Source organism: Eurosta solidaginis, chromosome 1 (assembly GCF_040869045.1).
Source record: "Eurosta solidaginis isolate ZX-2024a chromosome 1, ASM4086904v1, whole genome shotgun sequence".
Classification (NCBI taxonomy): Eukaryota; Metazoa; Arthropoda; class Insecta; order Diptera; family Tephritidae; genus Eurosta; species Eurosta solidaginis.
Genome location: NC_090319.1, coordinates 305,599,302 through 305,615,594, shown reverse-complemented (window position 1 = coordinate 305,615,594; position 16,293 = coordinate 305,599,302). Strand labels below are relative to the sequence as shown.

The 16,293-nt window shown below is 35.3% G+C and overlaps 1 protein-coding gene across 2 annotated transcripts in view; it reads left to right on the top strand.

Annotated features, from left to right (window-relative positions):
- The window catches only part of Klp98A (kinesin-like protein 98A), a 91,379-nt gene extending 77,007 nt beyond the window's left edge, over positions 1–14,372 (top strand). For both annotated transcript variants that reach the window (XM_067761368.1, XM_067761366.1), the window contains 3 exons: positions 52–920; positions 2,522–2,697; positions 8,512–14,372. In XM_067761368.1, coding sequence (XP_067617469.1) covers positions 52–920; positions 2,522–2,697; positions 8,512–8,754 — 1,288 coding nt within the window. In that variant the 3' untranslated portion in view covers positions 8,755–14,372. The remainder of the gene's footprint in view (positions 1–51; positions 921–2,521; positions 2,698–8,511) is intronic.
- Positions 14,373–16,293: the final 1,921 nt, after the last annotated feature.

The following is a 16,293-nucleotide window of genomic DNA, read 5'->3' as shown; positions in this document are numbered from 1 at the left end:
TGCATACAAAATATATCTCACTATTTTTGTGTTTTTTTCTTGTTGAAACAGATTAAATTTAAATTTATCTAAAACAAGGTCAACGAACACAGATGACTCCCATGAACCTCCAAGTGATACGTACCATACAGCGCTTTCAAATATATCACTCACCTCACCTACTATTGTTGACGATCAAATTACGCCGCTAAGCACACTCTCACCAGATGATAACACCAGTGCAACAGAAAGAGGCCTATCTTCTGCGAGCGTATCAAATATGAGTAGTCCATATGACAATAGCGAATTATCTGCTAATAACAATTTAATAGCCAATAACTACGCAACAGCAACATCGTCTAAAACTACAATGAGTGATAGTGGTGTATATTTGGATCCAGTACGTATGACACAACTAAATAATTACAATGGATTTACACAGAGTACAACAAATAAAGACAATAATATGCTATTTGCTGGGGAAACGAATCCAAATGCATTAATAGGTATACCTAATATTGCATCACGCTCAAATGGTGTTATGACACTTGTTTCCGATGAAGATAGTGCATCATGTTCTTCGTGTGAAATTGGTCGCAATTCAGATATACCGCGCCCGTATTGTTCCATGCATACGCTTAGACGTAAAATTGCCCATCAAAAAGCTTTAATTATGAAAAATCTCGAATTGAATGTAGACAAAGCTCAATTAGATGAACAAATTGTTGAGTTACAAGAATTGCAACGTAGATTTGTCGCTATGGAAAAGGAATTAATCGAATCTTCAGGTGTTTGTGTTGCTGAGCGAAATATTGAATGTGGTACATACTATCGTGGTGGTAACGATATTAACTTTGACGATGTAAGCCCTAACGAAGGTATGGGTGAGTCGGCGTATGTGCCTAGCATGACACGTTCCTGCCCTTCGATGCGAGAATTTCGTAAGTGAATTCATCGATTTATTCTGTTGTTTAAATAATTTTATAAACACCTAGCGTACCCCGAAGATGTTGTCCTGCCCTGTATTTGAAAAGTGGACTTCCCTTCCCTCTATCACTCTCTATATCATCGAATTGAATATAATTTTACTACCTTTATCTCCACTCCCTTCTCATTCTAATTCTAATTCTCCCTCTCGCTCCCAAGCACATTCCCACTTCCAATCCCACTCTCATTCCCACTCCCACTCTCATTCTCACTCCCTCCCTCATTTACATTTCCACACTCTTACTCTCTCCTCCACTCTATCTCTCCCACCTAAATAGGCTCATATATGATGTTTGGCCGCGAATTTCCATACATCCTCGAGAGGTGGAGTTTTGAAACTTGAAGTACACATCGGAACCCGGTGATAATTAAACGTGAGAGAAAAAAACGTTGCTAGGTGGTACGGGTATCGTGAAAGTTTTAAAAAACATCCGAACTTGGAAACTTTGCTTCCCAGTTTTAAGGAACTTCCCGATAACTCAGAGATCTGAAATTTGGAACGAAGATTTGGGTTTAGGTTATAATATTTAAAATAATGGGACATTTATTTAGAAAGTCTCCTTACAAAATGTGGAATTTTGCGACTACTATTTGAGTAACTTCCCGTAGAGCTAAACTTAGAACATAATTCAGAATCCCATGACAATGCAACATAAAGGAAATCAATTTTATCTAGGTGGTCCAGGGACCGTGAAAATTAAAAAAAATGGTCTAGATTTGGACATTTTGCTTTGGAGTTTTAAGGAACTTCCCAATTTACCTGGCAGCTCTATGCAGCGACTTGTGTCAAACTTTATAAAGGATATAAAATTTCTTTTAAAAGCATTAATTCAATATTTAGTTATTTTAATCCGTAATCAATTTTATAATCCAAAAAATGTGTTTGAATATAAGGTTTTGAGTTTAAATAAGTAAAAGAACTGAAATGACGGAAAAATATTTGTTTAATTAGTGTTTTGTTTTGTGAATTTTTGTGAAATTTTGTTTGAATAGGTCATGCACAGCAATTCTGTACATATGTTCTGGGCCTTAATCAAATTTTATATTGAAAACCATTTAAACAACTCAAGTCTTAAAATTGAACATGAGCACGACTCTCTTGTGAATTGCCCAATAGACACATCAAAAAGGCATCGACATATCTTTAATCGTTTTGGGTTACTTGCTGAGCGGCAAGTTATCATTTTACCTCAAAATAAGCTTCTCATGAAGGGTTAAACTCATACAATTAACACTCAGCCTCATTCACAAAAATTCAATTCTGCAACAGCATGGCAAGTAATTTTTTAGCCCAGAGTTAATTTAATAACTTTTTCAAAAATGTATGGCGCATAGTCATAGTCAAAATGAAATAGGTTTTAAATTTAATTGCTGCTTCTTGAGCTATCTGTCAAAACAGCTGCAACTAAATTTAAAACCTATTTCATTTTGACTATGACTATGCGCCTATGAATTTAACACCTCATGTTATGTTAACTTTGAGTTATAGAGTTAACTTGCCGTTCTGCAAGTGGGCCCTATTCAACTAATTTAGCAATATAAAATTTTCTTATAGCCGATGCCGAACATTTCATTACAATACCAAGCTTTGTTATACGCGGTGCTGGCAAACAAACTCATTACGAATATGAAGTGCGCATCACATTATCTGATGGTAAACTAAACATCTTACGACGCTATAGCCGGTTTAGGGAGTTGCATTTGAGCATGAAACATTGTTATGGAGCCAAAGTAAGTATCGAGGTGGAGTTTAAAACAATTGTGTCCAAAGTAAGAGCCTGAGTTTGGAACAGAAAATTTTAAGAAAATAACGAATACTATATATTCCCTGCAAAAATCGTTGGATCATGTGGTCCACTTGTGTCATACTGGAGCACTCCATGGATTACTCTGATGTAATGCTGATCTGGAGTATATGGTCCAGTCCTAGGACATCGCAATGTTAATTGGACCATATTTTTTGTATGAATTGTGGTTAATTTTGGTGCACTCGCTTGGTCCATAGCGAGTACTCCATACATGCATGCATGGATTAATCGCGATTTTTGCAGGGTTTTATTCATTTGTATCACAATCTTAAGATGACATTCTGAATGAATATTAATGACGATAAATATTATACGACGAAATCAATTTTTTTCTGGGTATTGAATTACACAAAATGTGTTGTTCAGGATGAGGAGGAAGAGAAGTAGATTCATCACTTTCTCTGCTGATGTCAAGGGCGGCAAACAAGACGACTCAGATTTCTAGGCGCACGGCTTTTGACAGTCTATCAGACTGAATCTTCCACTTCTAATTAAGTTCTTCAGAGAAGCAAGAGGTTTGGAAGAAATTTAGTTGTACGAATGTGCTGCCACCCGGCACTCACTATGGGTACTCACAATGACCAAAGGTGTCTCCTAGTCACTTTCCCACGCCCGCCCTCCTAACCTAACGCAATCTAATCTAACATTGATACACGAACGAAAAAGTGGTTTCCACTTTTTCGAAATCAGTTTCCAAAACATAGATATTCAGCCCAATTCTAAGTAAAAATTCCTTGTGAATTTTTTCACTTCTCACTTTCCTCTTATTCTGAACAATGTTCGAAAAAGCGGAAACCAACCGGTTATAGGAGAAAAGTAGGTATTATGAATTTGAGTGAGAGGGAGATTTCTCTGCCATTTCTTATGAGTTTTTTCACTTGTTAAATTAAAGGGAATGCATCAAAATAGTTGAAGTAAATTGATTCTTTTAAGAAAGAATACTTATTTTTACAAATTTGTGCTAAAATACGTACATTCTACCACAATATTCTTTATTTTAAGTCGAAAAGTATATCATTAGCAACGGAAGAGCTCTTGGTATATTTGATGCAGCAGAAATTGCGCAAGGATTTTTTAAGAAGGCTTAAGTAGATTTTGGCATATGACGAAAGACGAATTCAAGTCGACTTTGCCGCCAGAAAAATGCTTTGCTGAATGGAAGCAGGCAACTCCGGCAGATTTGTGTTATCCCGCCGTCTTCTTCTTCTTGTGCTCCTCTGTTGGTGTTGATGTGGCACCAATTCATTACTCATTTCAGTGAATACCACAATAAATGCAACAGATGGCGCAACACTGAATAAATATAGTTGGTAAGAAGGAATAGAAGTAGCAATTTGTCAGTCAAACAAACCACCGGCGGATAGCTAAATGGTTAGCGCAGCGTGCCTAAAGCGTACTGATGATGAAGGCTTAGCACCCTTCGAAATGGATCTATCTGCGCAGCTATGGCAGGTTGTCTGAAAGAATTTTCTACTTACTATTCCAAAAACAAAATACAAATTTTCAAATTTACAAAAATTAAAAAATAACAATAATAATCATTAGAAAAAAATTATTGTTCTGGCCTTGAGCTCGAATCGAACGTTGAATTAAAAAATAAAAACTTGAAAATAAAATTTATTTGTCTGACGAACGCGCTAGATTGATGAGGAGTGTGATGACTAGTACCTAGTAGGTAGGTCACCTTTATTTTCTAGCTTTTATTATTATTACTTCATACAAGTATTGTTTTCAATAAAAGCTTTTACCTTAAAATTTTTTTTTATTAGTTTCTTATTTCGGGTACTCAGTCCCTTTTTATATTAGAAATGTTTATGATCTTTGATTTAATCTTCTATTCATTTATAACATTCGTAAATTTAATGAGTTTTAGAGGTATTCACAATAATTTCTTTTATTATTAAATTATTGTTGGGTTAGGTTAGGTTGAACTGGCCGGTCCATGAGGACCTCACGTAGACTGAATAAGTCCGTAGTGTTACCAGAAGTTTGTTTTAACGACCAAACCCTATCAAAAACCAGGTCTTATGTTATAAAATAAGTCCGACCTCTTGGCAAATACTAGAAGCTTCCTAGGACTTAAGCCACTTGCTGCTTCTAGATCTGACAGCTGTATCACTCCTAATAGCTGGAGTCTTAGCCTGGCAAGCGCTGGGCAAGAGCACAGAACGACCTCGATCGTTTCCTCCTCCAGCCCGCACTTCCTACATCTGCTATCACTGACCAAGCCTAATTTAAAAGCATGGGACGCCAGAAGGCAGTGTCCAGTCAGAATACCCGTCATGAGTATACAGTCCTCTCTTTTTAATGATAGAAGCAATTTTGTTAGTCTAAGGTTGTAAGACCTGCACATAATCTTCGACATTTTACATCCCCGCGCTTGAACCCACGCCTTTCCTGCTTGGCCGATCATGTGCACCTCTCGCCTTCGCTTAATTTCGCCCAGTCTAATTGGGACGTCTATGGAGTCAAGGGATGCGCCCTTTTTAGCTAGTTCATCCGCTTTTTCATTCCCATCTATCCCCATGGGACCCAATATAGATGTATGCTTCTCCCTGTCCCGATTCTTTCCAGGGACTGCTTACACTCTAACACGCATTTAGATGCTGTAATATAAAAGCTAACGCGAGTGCAGCTTGGGCTATTTTCTTCCATTAAATTATTGTATTTTTATTATGATGGAAAAACTGAAAGGAATTAAACATACTAATGCCCGGTTTTTCAGTACAAGTTCAACTCAGTTTGTCAGTTGAACTACGCTTAAACTTACTCTGCAGTTTTTCAGTATACTTTAACTGAAGTTTAAAATGAGCTTAAGCGGCCGATCTGGCAGGGTTAGACTCTAGTTAACCTATCATTTGTTTTCGTTCGTTCGAAATGGTGTCGAATATACCCAACAAACATTTGGGCTTGAATACCATTAGAGCTCATGTTGATAACTAGGCATACTTCTAAAATCTCAAGGGTTGTTTCGAAACAGTGGCTCAACTCGAGAATCATAGCGTACTTAGCAAAAGAGGGAATTTTTTATAAAGCAAAAAATGCTATTACTTAAGTTGAAAAAATTGAATTCCCAACTTTTGGTTCTCTAACTGGACTCAAATGTAAGATTCCATACTACAGTATTTTCACGAAAATAAAATAAAATATATATAATTTAATTGATATTAGAGAAAAATTGTAAGTTTACAAACGGCGATGGTTACTAGGACATGTTTCTGAATTTCACTTCTTCATCAGCTAGCTTTTCGGGAGCTGAGCGTTGAACTCGAATCTCCAACATTCATATCAGTGCAAGCCTTTAGTTGCTAAGCCACATGAATGTCCCGTTGTTCGCTGTACAATTGGTCTCTAAGAGTTGCCTTTTTGTTTATATTCCTTTTGATCACCATGTAGGCACATACACTCTGTATGTAGTTTATTCCTAATGGTGTGGATATGACTTTTAGGCGCACTTTTGAAAGCTTAGTAACATTTGTTCGGATTTTTACAGTATTTGTTTTTAATACTTCCGCTGTTACTATTATATCAATATGATCATATGTATTTAATTAGCGAGCTTTGATCATATTGCTTTATACAATGGTTTTTGTAATTGATATTAGAGAAAAATTGTAAGTTTACAAACGGCGATGGTTACTAGGACATGTTTCTGAATTTCACTTCTTCATCAGCTAGCTTTTCGGGAGCTGAGCGTTGAACTCGAATCTCCAACATTCATATCAGTGCAAGCCTTTAGCTGCTAAGCCACATGAATGTCTCGTTGTTCGCTGTACAATTGGTCTCTAAGACCTCTAATATCAATTACAAAAACCATTGTATAAAGCAATATGAGCAAAGCTCGCTAATTAAATACATATATATATAATTTATTTTTGATTAATTATGCTTCATTACTGCTATCAACCAGGTGTTTATTTTCACAATAAACAGCTGCTGGTTTTGGTGGTACCACGTTGGAGATTTTTTCATCTCCACCTCAGCTCGATATGCAATGTAGGATATCAACTGGAGAAATGTGTGAATATACATTTGAGAACTGTACATTTCTCAAAATCTCTCGAAATTAGGATAATAATTTGAACATATTAATGACGTTGGAGATCAACTCGAAAACTTTTAATTTTAAAAAATTTCTCTAAGGTTGGTAGTGATTGGAGAATGAAGTTGGATATCAACTCAAGAACTATCTGGTATAAGAATAATTAATGTTGGATATCACTTCCGGATCTAGATATATATTTCGCTGGAGAATTTTTTTTTCATGTTTGTTGGGTAAACAAAATCCAGCTGTTGCCGTATCTACAAATTATCTAGATAATAAAAAGCCAATGTTGCCGCACAAAAAAGCCTACCCCAAAGGCGGCCTTAAACTGTGACTGAAAAATTGCTCAGTAGTTTAACTGGAGCTTAAATTTGACTAGATTTTAAGCAAACTTAGTTTACGCTTAGCTTACCCAACTACTGAAAAACCGGGTCTAAGTGAGATACTAACTCGGGTCGTCAAATTTCTAACGTCGCAGTCTTGCCATTAGGCTATCGCTGCTTCAGTTTTTCCCGTTTTTTTGTCATTTTTATTTTCTTGATGCAATGGAGATGAATCATTTTGATTCCATGTGTTATTCTGTGCACAAGACCTTTTGTGTTTTTGATTTTGGTTATTTAAATTTGGGCGGCCCTGGTAATGCGACACATATATTTTCATGCTTCTTATACGCTTAATAAGAATCCGCTGTCAAAAACCGGTCAATCGCAATTTTTTTTTCGTTTTGAGGTTAAGGTCGAACTGCGACCTATTAGGATAATTCGGATAGTGGTTTGGATTCAGCTCATCAAATATGCCGCATATACGAACTACATTTTTCTCTTTACCCCTTTTGATATTGTAACGAATTTTGGGAAAATCCGCTTATTTTACACCTTCTGCTAACGTTTGAATCGCTAAATTATCGAATAATTAACTCCAATATTTAGTGGTGCAAAATGGTCTTTCTTAGATTACTTAGGGAGTATTACAATTATACTTCACTTCGCAACTGATATCGTGTTTAAATCAAACTGAATACTGACTACTCAGCTTTCGCTGCTTTTATACTCTCTGTTGCATTGTTTGCATATTTCTCCAAATGTCTAGACGTTTCTCCTTCTAGAATCTACTACTTGGTTTAGTTTATAGCTTCTCGAATAGACATATGCGTGTGTATATGTAAATACTACTTCGCTGATGATTACATGTGTTTATGAGTATCTCTCCTTTGCCTTGTATGTATGTGCGTAGATGATGATTTATTTATTTACGTACATACGAGTACTGTTTAATATCGGCTTAGTGATGGTAGTATCGCTTATTGATGATAATATTCGTCACAATATCTACGTTTCCAACGTTTTTTTTTGCGCAGCAGTGTAATTTATGGCTTCTAATTTTTTCGAAGATCTACCTTTAGGCGCCTTATAATACCTGTTATATAAGCTTAAAAAGAAAGGACATCATACAATTTAAAATAAATATAAGAAATAAGTAAAATATGTTAGGCAGGATCCAATGCCGAGCTTAGAAATTCAATCAATACCCAGAAAAGTCTGACTTTACGAATAGTGTTATTTAGAAACAAAGTTTTTTAAAAATTTCCATTTTTATAAGATACAAAGTTCAGCGCCATCACATTTTATAATAAAAAAAAAATAATAATAATAACTAATAATCATATTTCACCGTTTCTTTAATAATTTACAGATCAGCGCTCTTGCCTTCCCAAGGCGTGAGTTATTTTCTTCCAATAGCGAATCAGTTGCTAAACATCGTCGACGCTTACTTGAATTGTATTTACGTCGTTTATTGACAATATGTACAAAAATACCACAATGTCCAGTTTATGAGGGACCCGGCGGGCCGGGACTTAACCGTGTCACACTCTCTCAACTGTCACCTTTTTTCAAAAAAGGTTTGTTCGAGAACGGCAAGCACGGGACGGGATAATAGTTACTCTACTGCTAAATTATATCCTGCCAATTATATGCCTTTTATTTTATTTTTATTATTTATTATGTTATATTTATTATTATGTTAGTTGATAATATTATAAGACAACTACATTTCTGATATACATATGTACATATTTACATATGACATCATTTAAAGCGTTCCTAGAATTCTTAACTCAAAAATATTGGTGAAGGTTTTCAACATATAAATGATGCTGAAATACATAATTTGAGAAAAATTGTGATATTTAGTATATTGGTATATGGGTCATTCCATAATAAATGAAACCAATGTTGCGGTAGGCCGATTTTAAATTGGATACATTTTTATCACATTTCTAAATTTTCCTTTCAAATATACATACATGAGTTTGATTATAGAAAATGTAGAAACAGTACATGATTCAATTACAATATTGGCAGAGATTTGACACTCCCTAATTTAAAAATCTGGACGGGTTACTTTTACGAAGTAAGGTAAACGGGGAATAGTTCAATCCCCTTCAGCGAAAATGGTAGTACAAAAGTACGTTTAGTAGCATATTAGTAGTGATAATAAGTTTGTAAATGCCAACAGTTTGTAAACAACAACAATGGGGGAAATAATTCATTTTCTACTAAATATTTTGTGAATTTATAAAGAGTTATGTTGTTTTGGTCATTCTTTCAGAATTTGTTTGAAGAATGCAGTACGTCAGAATTTTTTTCAAAAATACACTATCTCAAAATTTGTTTAAAAATTTCCCTATCTGAGCATAAGTTCAATGAATTTTGACATAAAAGAGGGAGTTTATGAAAACCATTCTGAGATAAGGCGTTCTTCAACCTAATTCTAATATAGCGCGTTTTTGTGACAAATCCTAAAATGAGAAATTTTTGAAAAATATTTTAAGATAGGACGATTTCGAACTGGCAGCGGACATGGGGTGTTACTCTACTCAGCAGCCGCAATGAATTGACAAAAATACGACTAAATAATAGAAAATGGCTTATTGTATTCGATATCTATATTCCGGCCTTGACTTTGACAGAAGAGTTACACTTTTGTGTTGTCCTGCTACACAGCCAGCATTTACCATTTTATTCTGAAATTTCGGAAAGCTCCTACGTTTAAGTATTCATAGAAGCGTTCCGGATAAACAGTTGGAATATTCGGAATACGTTCATTTGATACTACCTCACGAGGTCCGAATATTCCAAATAAGTATATACATAATACCTGTGTTTTTTTACATCTATCTACGTTTACGCTCAAACTTTATATGGACTGTTAAGCGTTAAACTTTATCTACTCTTCTGAAATTGCTGCACATAAAATTAGTACTCCTAAATTTCAATACGCATTATATTAAGATGCAACTGAAATATGCGTCTATGTTTCACCTCTACAGTAATTCTATGTTTCACCTCTACAAATGGTTTGTGTACACTATTTATCGCAACCGATTCAATTATATGTTATACACTTTGGCCAGCAGAGGTTTGTGTCTTTGCTTTTCGGTACAACATGTTCTGTAGCCAGTTATTTAACCACTACCGCTAGATGGGTCTCCTAAGCATTATCTAAGCGAGGATAAGCATTTTTTTTACGCGCAAACGTAAACGTATACGCTCGTCAAAAAAACACGGCTACTATTCCAAATATAACACGATTCCACAAATTCTTAAATGGATACGAATGTTCCGAACATACGGAATGAATAAGTTAACATACTCAGTGAGTAATAGACTGGGTCGAAAAAAAAATTTGCTAATGTCCGCCGCTAAATTTAAAGATTATGTTAAGAGGGATTAGGAAATTTTTTTTTTATTTTTATTTTTTTTATCCTTTGAAATACAGCCGAAAAGGTTTTTTCGTTGTAACTTGGTTATTTGACGTCCGATTTTTAAAATTGATATGACATTATTTTGGCTTCGAGAAGCTTCACATTTCCATTTAATGTCCTTTTAGCGCTGAAGTCGTTTTCACATGATTAGGTCAGCTAACAAAGTAGTAATTGATGCTTAAGTAAACAAAGTACTATCTTCGATTTTTCGAAGTTAGCCTCAAAAAATAGATATCGGCTTTCGAAGTTCGAAATTCTACATTTCGAAATTTTATTTTTTAGAGACAATTTTTCAAAAATGTATTTTTTTCCTTCAAATCAGTTTTTTACATTTTTCTCTATGATATTGGAATACCTCATAATCACAATCTATAAAAATTTTCTTATGCCAAGGCCCGGTTTTTCAGTACAAGTTCAACTCAGTTTGTCAGTTAAACTACGCTTAAACTTATTCTGCAGTTTTTCAGTCTACTTTAACTGAAGTTTAACCCAAGCTTAAATGGCCGAGCTTGCAGGGTTACACTGTAGTTAACATATCAGTTATTTGCGTTCATTCGAAATGGTGTCGAATATACCCAACGAGCATTTGGGCTTTGGTACCATTAGAGCTCATGTTGATGACTAGGCATATATACTTATAAAATCTTAAGAGTTGTTTCGAACCAGTGGCTCAACTCGAGAATCATAGCGTACTCAGCAAAAGAGGACATTTTTTATAAAGCAAAAAATTCTATTTGTTAAGTTAAAAAAATGTATTTCCCAATTTGTGGTTCTCTAACTGGACTCAAAGGTAAGGTTCCATACTACAGCATTTTCACGAAAAAACAAAAAATATGTATATTTTATTTTTAACTAATTCCGCTTCATTACTGCTATCAATCAGGTGTTTATTTCTCACAATAAACAGCTGTTGGTTTTGGTGGTACCTTCTTGGAGATTTTGTTTTCAACTCCACTTAAGGAAGGTTTCGACGTTGGGGATTCGAGAACTCTACATTTTACAAAATATCTGAAAGGTTGGAGAATGAAGTTGGATATCAACTACAAATCTATCTGGTTTAAGAATATTTAAATAATGATGTTGGATATCACCTGCGGAATTAGATATTGTAACGAATTTACTGCAAATCCTCTTATTTGCAACCTTCTGCTAAGTTCGAATCACTAAACTGTTGAATAAATAACTCCAATATTTAATAATCCAAAATGGCCCTTATTAAAGTACTTCACAATAAATAACTCGAGGAGAAAATTTCGTTGGAGAAAATTTGTTTCCATGTTTGTTGGGTAAACAAAATCGAGCTAATGCCGTATCTACAAATTATCTAGATAAAAAACCAATGTTGCCGCACAAAAAAGCCTATCCCAAAGGCGGCCTTAAACTGTGACTAAAAACTACTCAGTAGATTAAATGGAGTTTAAATTTGACTAGAGTTTAAGCAAGATACGGCAACAGCTGGATTTTGTTTACCCAACAAACATGAAAAAAAAATTCTCCAGCGAAATATATATCTAGTTCCGGAAGTGATATCCAGCTTCATTCTCCATACTGTAGTATGGAATCCTACATTTGAGCTCAGTTAGAGAACCACAAGTTGGGAATTAAATTTTTTCAACTTAAGTAATAACATTTTTTGCTTTATTATTGTAAAAAATTTAATGATGATTTGATCGACAAACATAGTTATACGTTCCTGAATATGATTTCAGACTGAAATCGAAATATCGACGAAGTAAAACTAAAACACAACTTTAAATATTGTGTTTTATTTAACTAAGGCCTATCAGCTCATTAAATTTTTTACAATAATAAGTACTTACAAGGCTATCAAAAATCAGCAATATTTTTTGCTTTATAAAAAATTTCCTCTTTTGCTGAGTACGCTATGATTCTCGAGTTGAGCCACTGGTTCGAAACAACTTTTAAGATTTTAGAAGTATGTATGCCTAGTCATCAATATGACTTGCTTGTTGGGTATATTCGACGCCATTTCGAACGAACGCAAATAACTGATATGTTAACTAGAGTTTAACCCTGGCAGATCGGCCGCTTAAGCTTAGCTTATTAGTTAGTTAAAGTAGACTGAAAAACTGCAGAATAAGTTTAAGCGTAGTTTAACTGACAAACCGAGTTGAACTTGTACCGAAAAACCGGTCCTTAAGCATTGAAACAAGCCTTGCTGAGTATATTACAACCAATTTGATTTTTTTTTTAAACGCTATCGCAATTTATAAGGCTGCAGTCCTTAACAACCAATAAAGTAAAGTAGTATTTATTTTGTATGCTGCACTCAGAAATATAAAATACCATCTAAATTCTGCTTTCATTATTGTTGTCTTTTTTTCTTTGCTTACACTAACTTAGGCTAATTTATATCGCAAGTAAAAAGTTGTCTTAGTTCTAAGCGCTGCATTGATCTTATCATGATTGAATTAAACTTACATACATATTTGTTGATTAATACATATGAACATTATAAGATATAGACGTAGTTTTTAAGACTTCAACCCAAAACTAAACTGTGATTAATCCTCTCGATATTATAACTAAATTGAAATTTGTAAATTACAGTTCATTTCTTATTAAACATTTGATTGTACAAATACATATAAATAAATACAAACTAATTAACTGTTATACAATTCATTTTACTGTAAATGCATACATATTAAAGTCAATATATTATGTAGGATAACCACAGTTATATAGCAAAGTTAACATCCGATATATATAGTGGATTTTTTACACTCTTGCTGGATGCACTCAAAAAAAAAAACTACAAATAGCTAAATAAAACTGTGATTACCCTAAGAGTTTTGTAAAATCAAAGAGAGTAAAGCATTTAATTCCACTATTTTTTATTAACTGTGTACACTGACTTTATATTTGTTCTAGAATAAAGAAATTCACAATTTAAGATAGTTAATGTGTATATATACATTAGAGCGTGTCAAAATTTTTTCTGTCAGAAACGTAATCTACAGATTATTCTAAGAAAAATTGTTGAAGACACGATATCTCTAAGTCCGATTTCGAGGTCCCGATTTTTGCAAAATAGATATTTTGCCATATGAATGTAGGGTTTGGCCAAAAAAAACTTCATAGCTTCTAATGTATATACTACAAATTCATATATAAAAGAAATATTTATATACAGAAATATTAAAAGGTAGGCAGAAGATATTTAGCAGTAGAGTGAATAAAGTATTTGTTAGTAATACTAAAATCAAAAACTAACTAAACAAAAGAAAATTTAAAAATTTTAGCCAATAGTATGTTATAGATCATTGTGAATTCATACTGTGAGATAACTTAAATCAGTTGCTAAATTGTGTTTTTGAAACATTTTTCTAAAGTGCATACTGGTATATTGCATTATTTACATATTTTAAAATGTTTGCTTAACCGGCTGCTCATATTTGCTCTATTAACTAGATTTTTAAAATGCTTATTCATTTGAAGTCAAATTTTCTATAGACACATTTAAGAGAAAAGTTGACATGACAGCCTCTCACTCTATCAGCCTATTTTGACAGGTAGGCAGGGCAATGGAGGAATAAAAAGATTTTTCATCTGTAGGAATTCACAATGTTATAGATAATAAAATGTAATTTTAAGCGTGGGTAAAAACTCAAATGTTAATCTTAAATATATTACGTTAAACATTGTGGAACCGAAAGTAGGCGCGCAAACAAAAGGAGTTCATAAACGAAAATGTTTTAATATTGTTTTAAAAACAAAAAAAAAAATAAAATAAAATAAATACAAAAAAGTATGAAACCTACAATCGCTGACATTTTTTTCTTTTGATTTAAAAATCAATTTTCTTTCTTGTAAACCTCATGATGAAATGAATATTGAGGTGTTCTCATCCCGTTGACGTTTTCCCTTATTCTGAGAAGTTCGGCATGCATCATGGTGGAATCACCAGGTGAAGTAAGCCGTCAATTGTCTCGCTCTAAATTCTTCCTTGTTCTGTCATTCGGCTATCTGAAATTTTTTCGCCAATGTTGTCCCCGAAAAAGTTTTGTTTTTTACATTTTCAGGAGTAAAATAATCCCCTTTTAATACTCTTTTTCACATAAACTAGTAGGTTAATATCGAAGGACCTTTACTGGATTTAATTACAGAGACTCATCATTGGAGTATCTTTGGTGTTGGCTTCCATAAGTAATGCCGTGCTAAAATATTACGTCTATATGCGTATATTTAATTAGTTCCAAAAAAATAAATGTTAAAAGAAACAATTAGTATTTACGTCATATCCAACTAAGTGTTTTCGCCTGTGCAGCGCTACTGAAGACATTCGAAGAATGTGTTGCGGTCACCCGGTGGGGTTGATACAAGGAACGATCTGGCAACCTCTCCACTCGCGGGCCGTGTCAAGAATGACAGCTGTCAGGCGGCAACCACAGCCAACTCTTATTCATTGCTGTTTCCGCCTTTTTCGTCGTGGAATTCTGGCAGCGCGGTCATTGTAAACCCAGCGGCAAACTAAAATTGCATTCGGGAATCCAGCGGCATCCCATAAAGGACGCGGCAAACCTCAGGTACACCTGCGGCTCCCGGGAACAGGAAGCGGAGAGCCAGGAATCCTTGCGATTATTTCGGGTCGCAAACGAACGGAAACCATTTTATAGCGTGGTAAGTAGGTACCCTGTAAGCGAGGAAAAATCAAGGTAACAAAAGTATCATTACTAGGAAGTGTCGGGCGGCGTCCTCGGCGGATAGCAGACGCCACACCGGCGATTTTAGCGGTTGACATCGGGGGGTAAGCGAGCGAGCGGACGCACCTACACCTTACAAGAGCGCAGGCAGCAGTGCCGCCTGCACAAAGGAGGCCTCCACGCAAAGATAACGATACCCGTGGCGTGGCTCCACAGCCCACTACATGACGACGGTGCCATCGCCATTGTACACCGCGTTGCGGCGACTGTAACCACCAAGGCGAAGACACGCAATACATGCCCCGTTACCGCCACGACTTCCACTACCACCTGTATGTATAAAACCCCATCACCGCCACGACCAAGAACGCCCAAACACACCAGGGCCACAGTGGATGTACCACCTGCACCTATCGGAGCCAGCGCGGCGGATTCGGAATACTCAAGGAGTCAGGTTTCGTAGGTTAAGCGTAGAGGGGTAGTGAATGTAGTATATGTTGTAAGGGGAGCAAGTTTGAAGCGAAGTATATATGTATGCGGGTTGTGCACCCGAATAGGCAGGGTAGCGGTAAGCAGGGGAGGGGAATTTGAGAGGTAGTAAGTAAGAGTAAGTTCAATTACACGCAAAACATTGATTACACAGAAAGTTTAAACTTGTTGTGAGAGGACATACATGCCTACGCATACATTAATCCGGTTGAACCCGAAGAACTTTGAGTCCATATTAAATTTAAGATTACTGTGAGGCGTGAGCCTCAGGTCAGTGGTGTCGTCACCTGACTCCCAAGAGGTGTAATAGGCAAAGAAAAAACTAACATCTCACCATTGGCGTAATGAGGCCAAGTCCCATTCACTTGTAACTCAAGACGTCTTGTAGGCCAGGGAAGGGGGGAATAAAAAAAACTGTAATTTAAGCCTGTCTTGGGCCGCTGCCACCCAACAAGGAGTAGGGATTAGACGGGGCCTCAACCTAGAGGTCATGTCAGCTTTGCGTTAATGCTATCCTTGACCATAATACATATTATCGTTTTTTTTTATAAA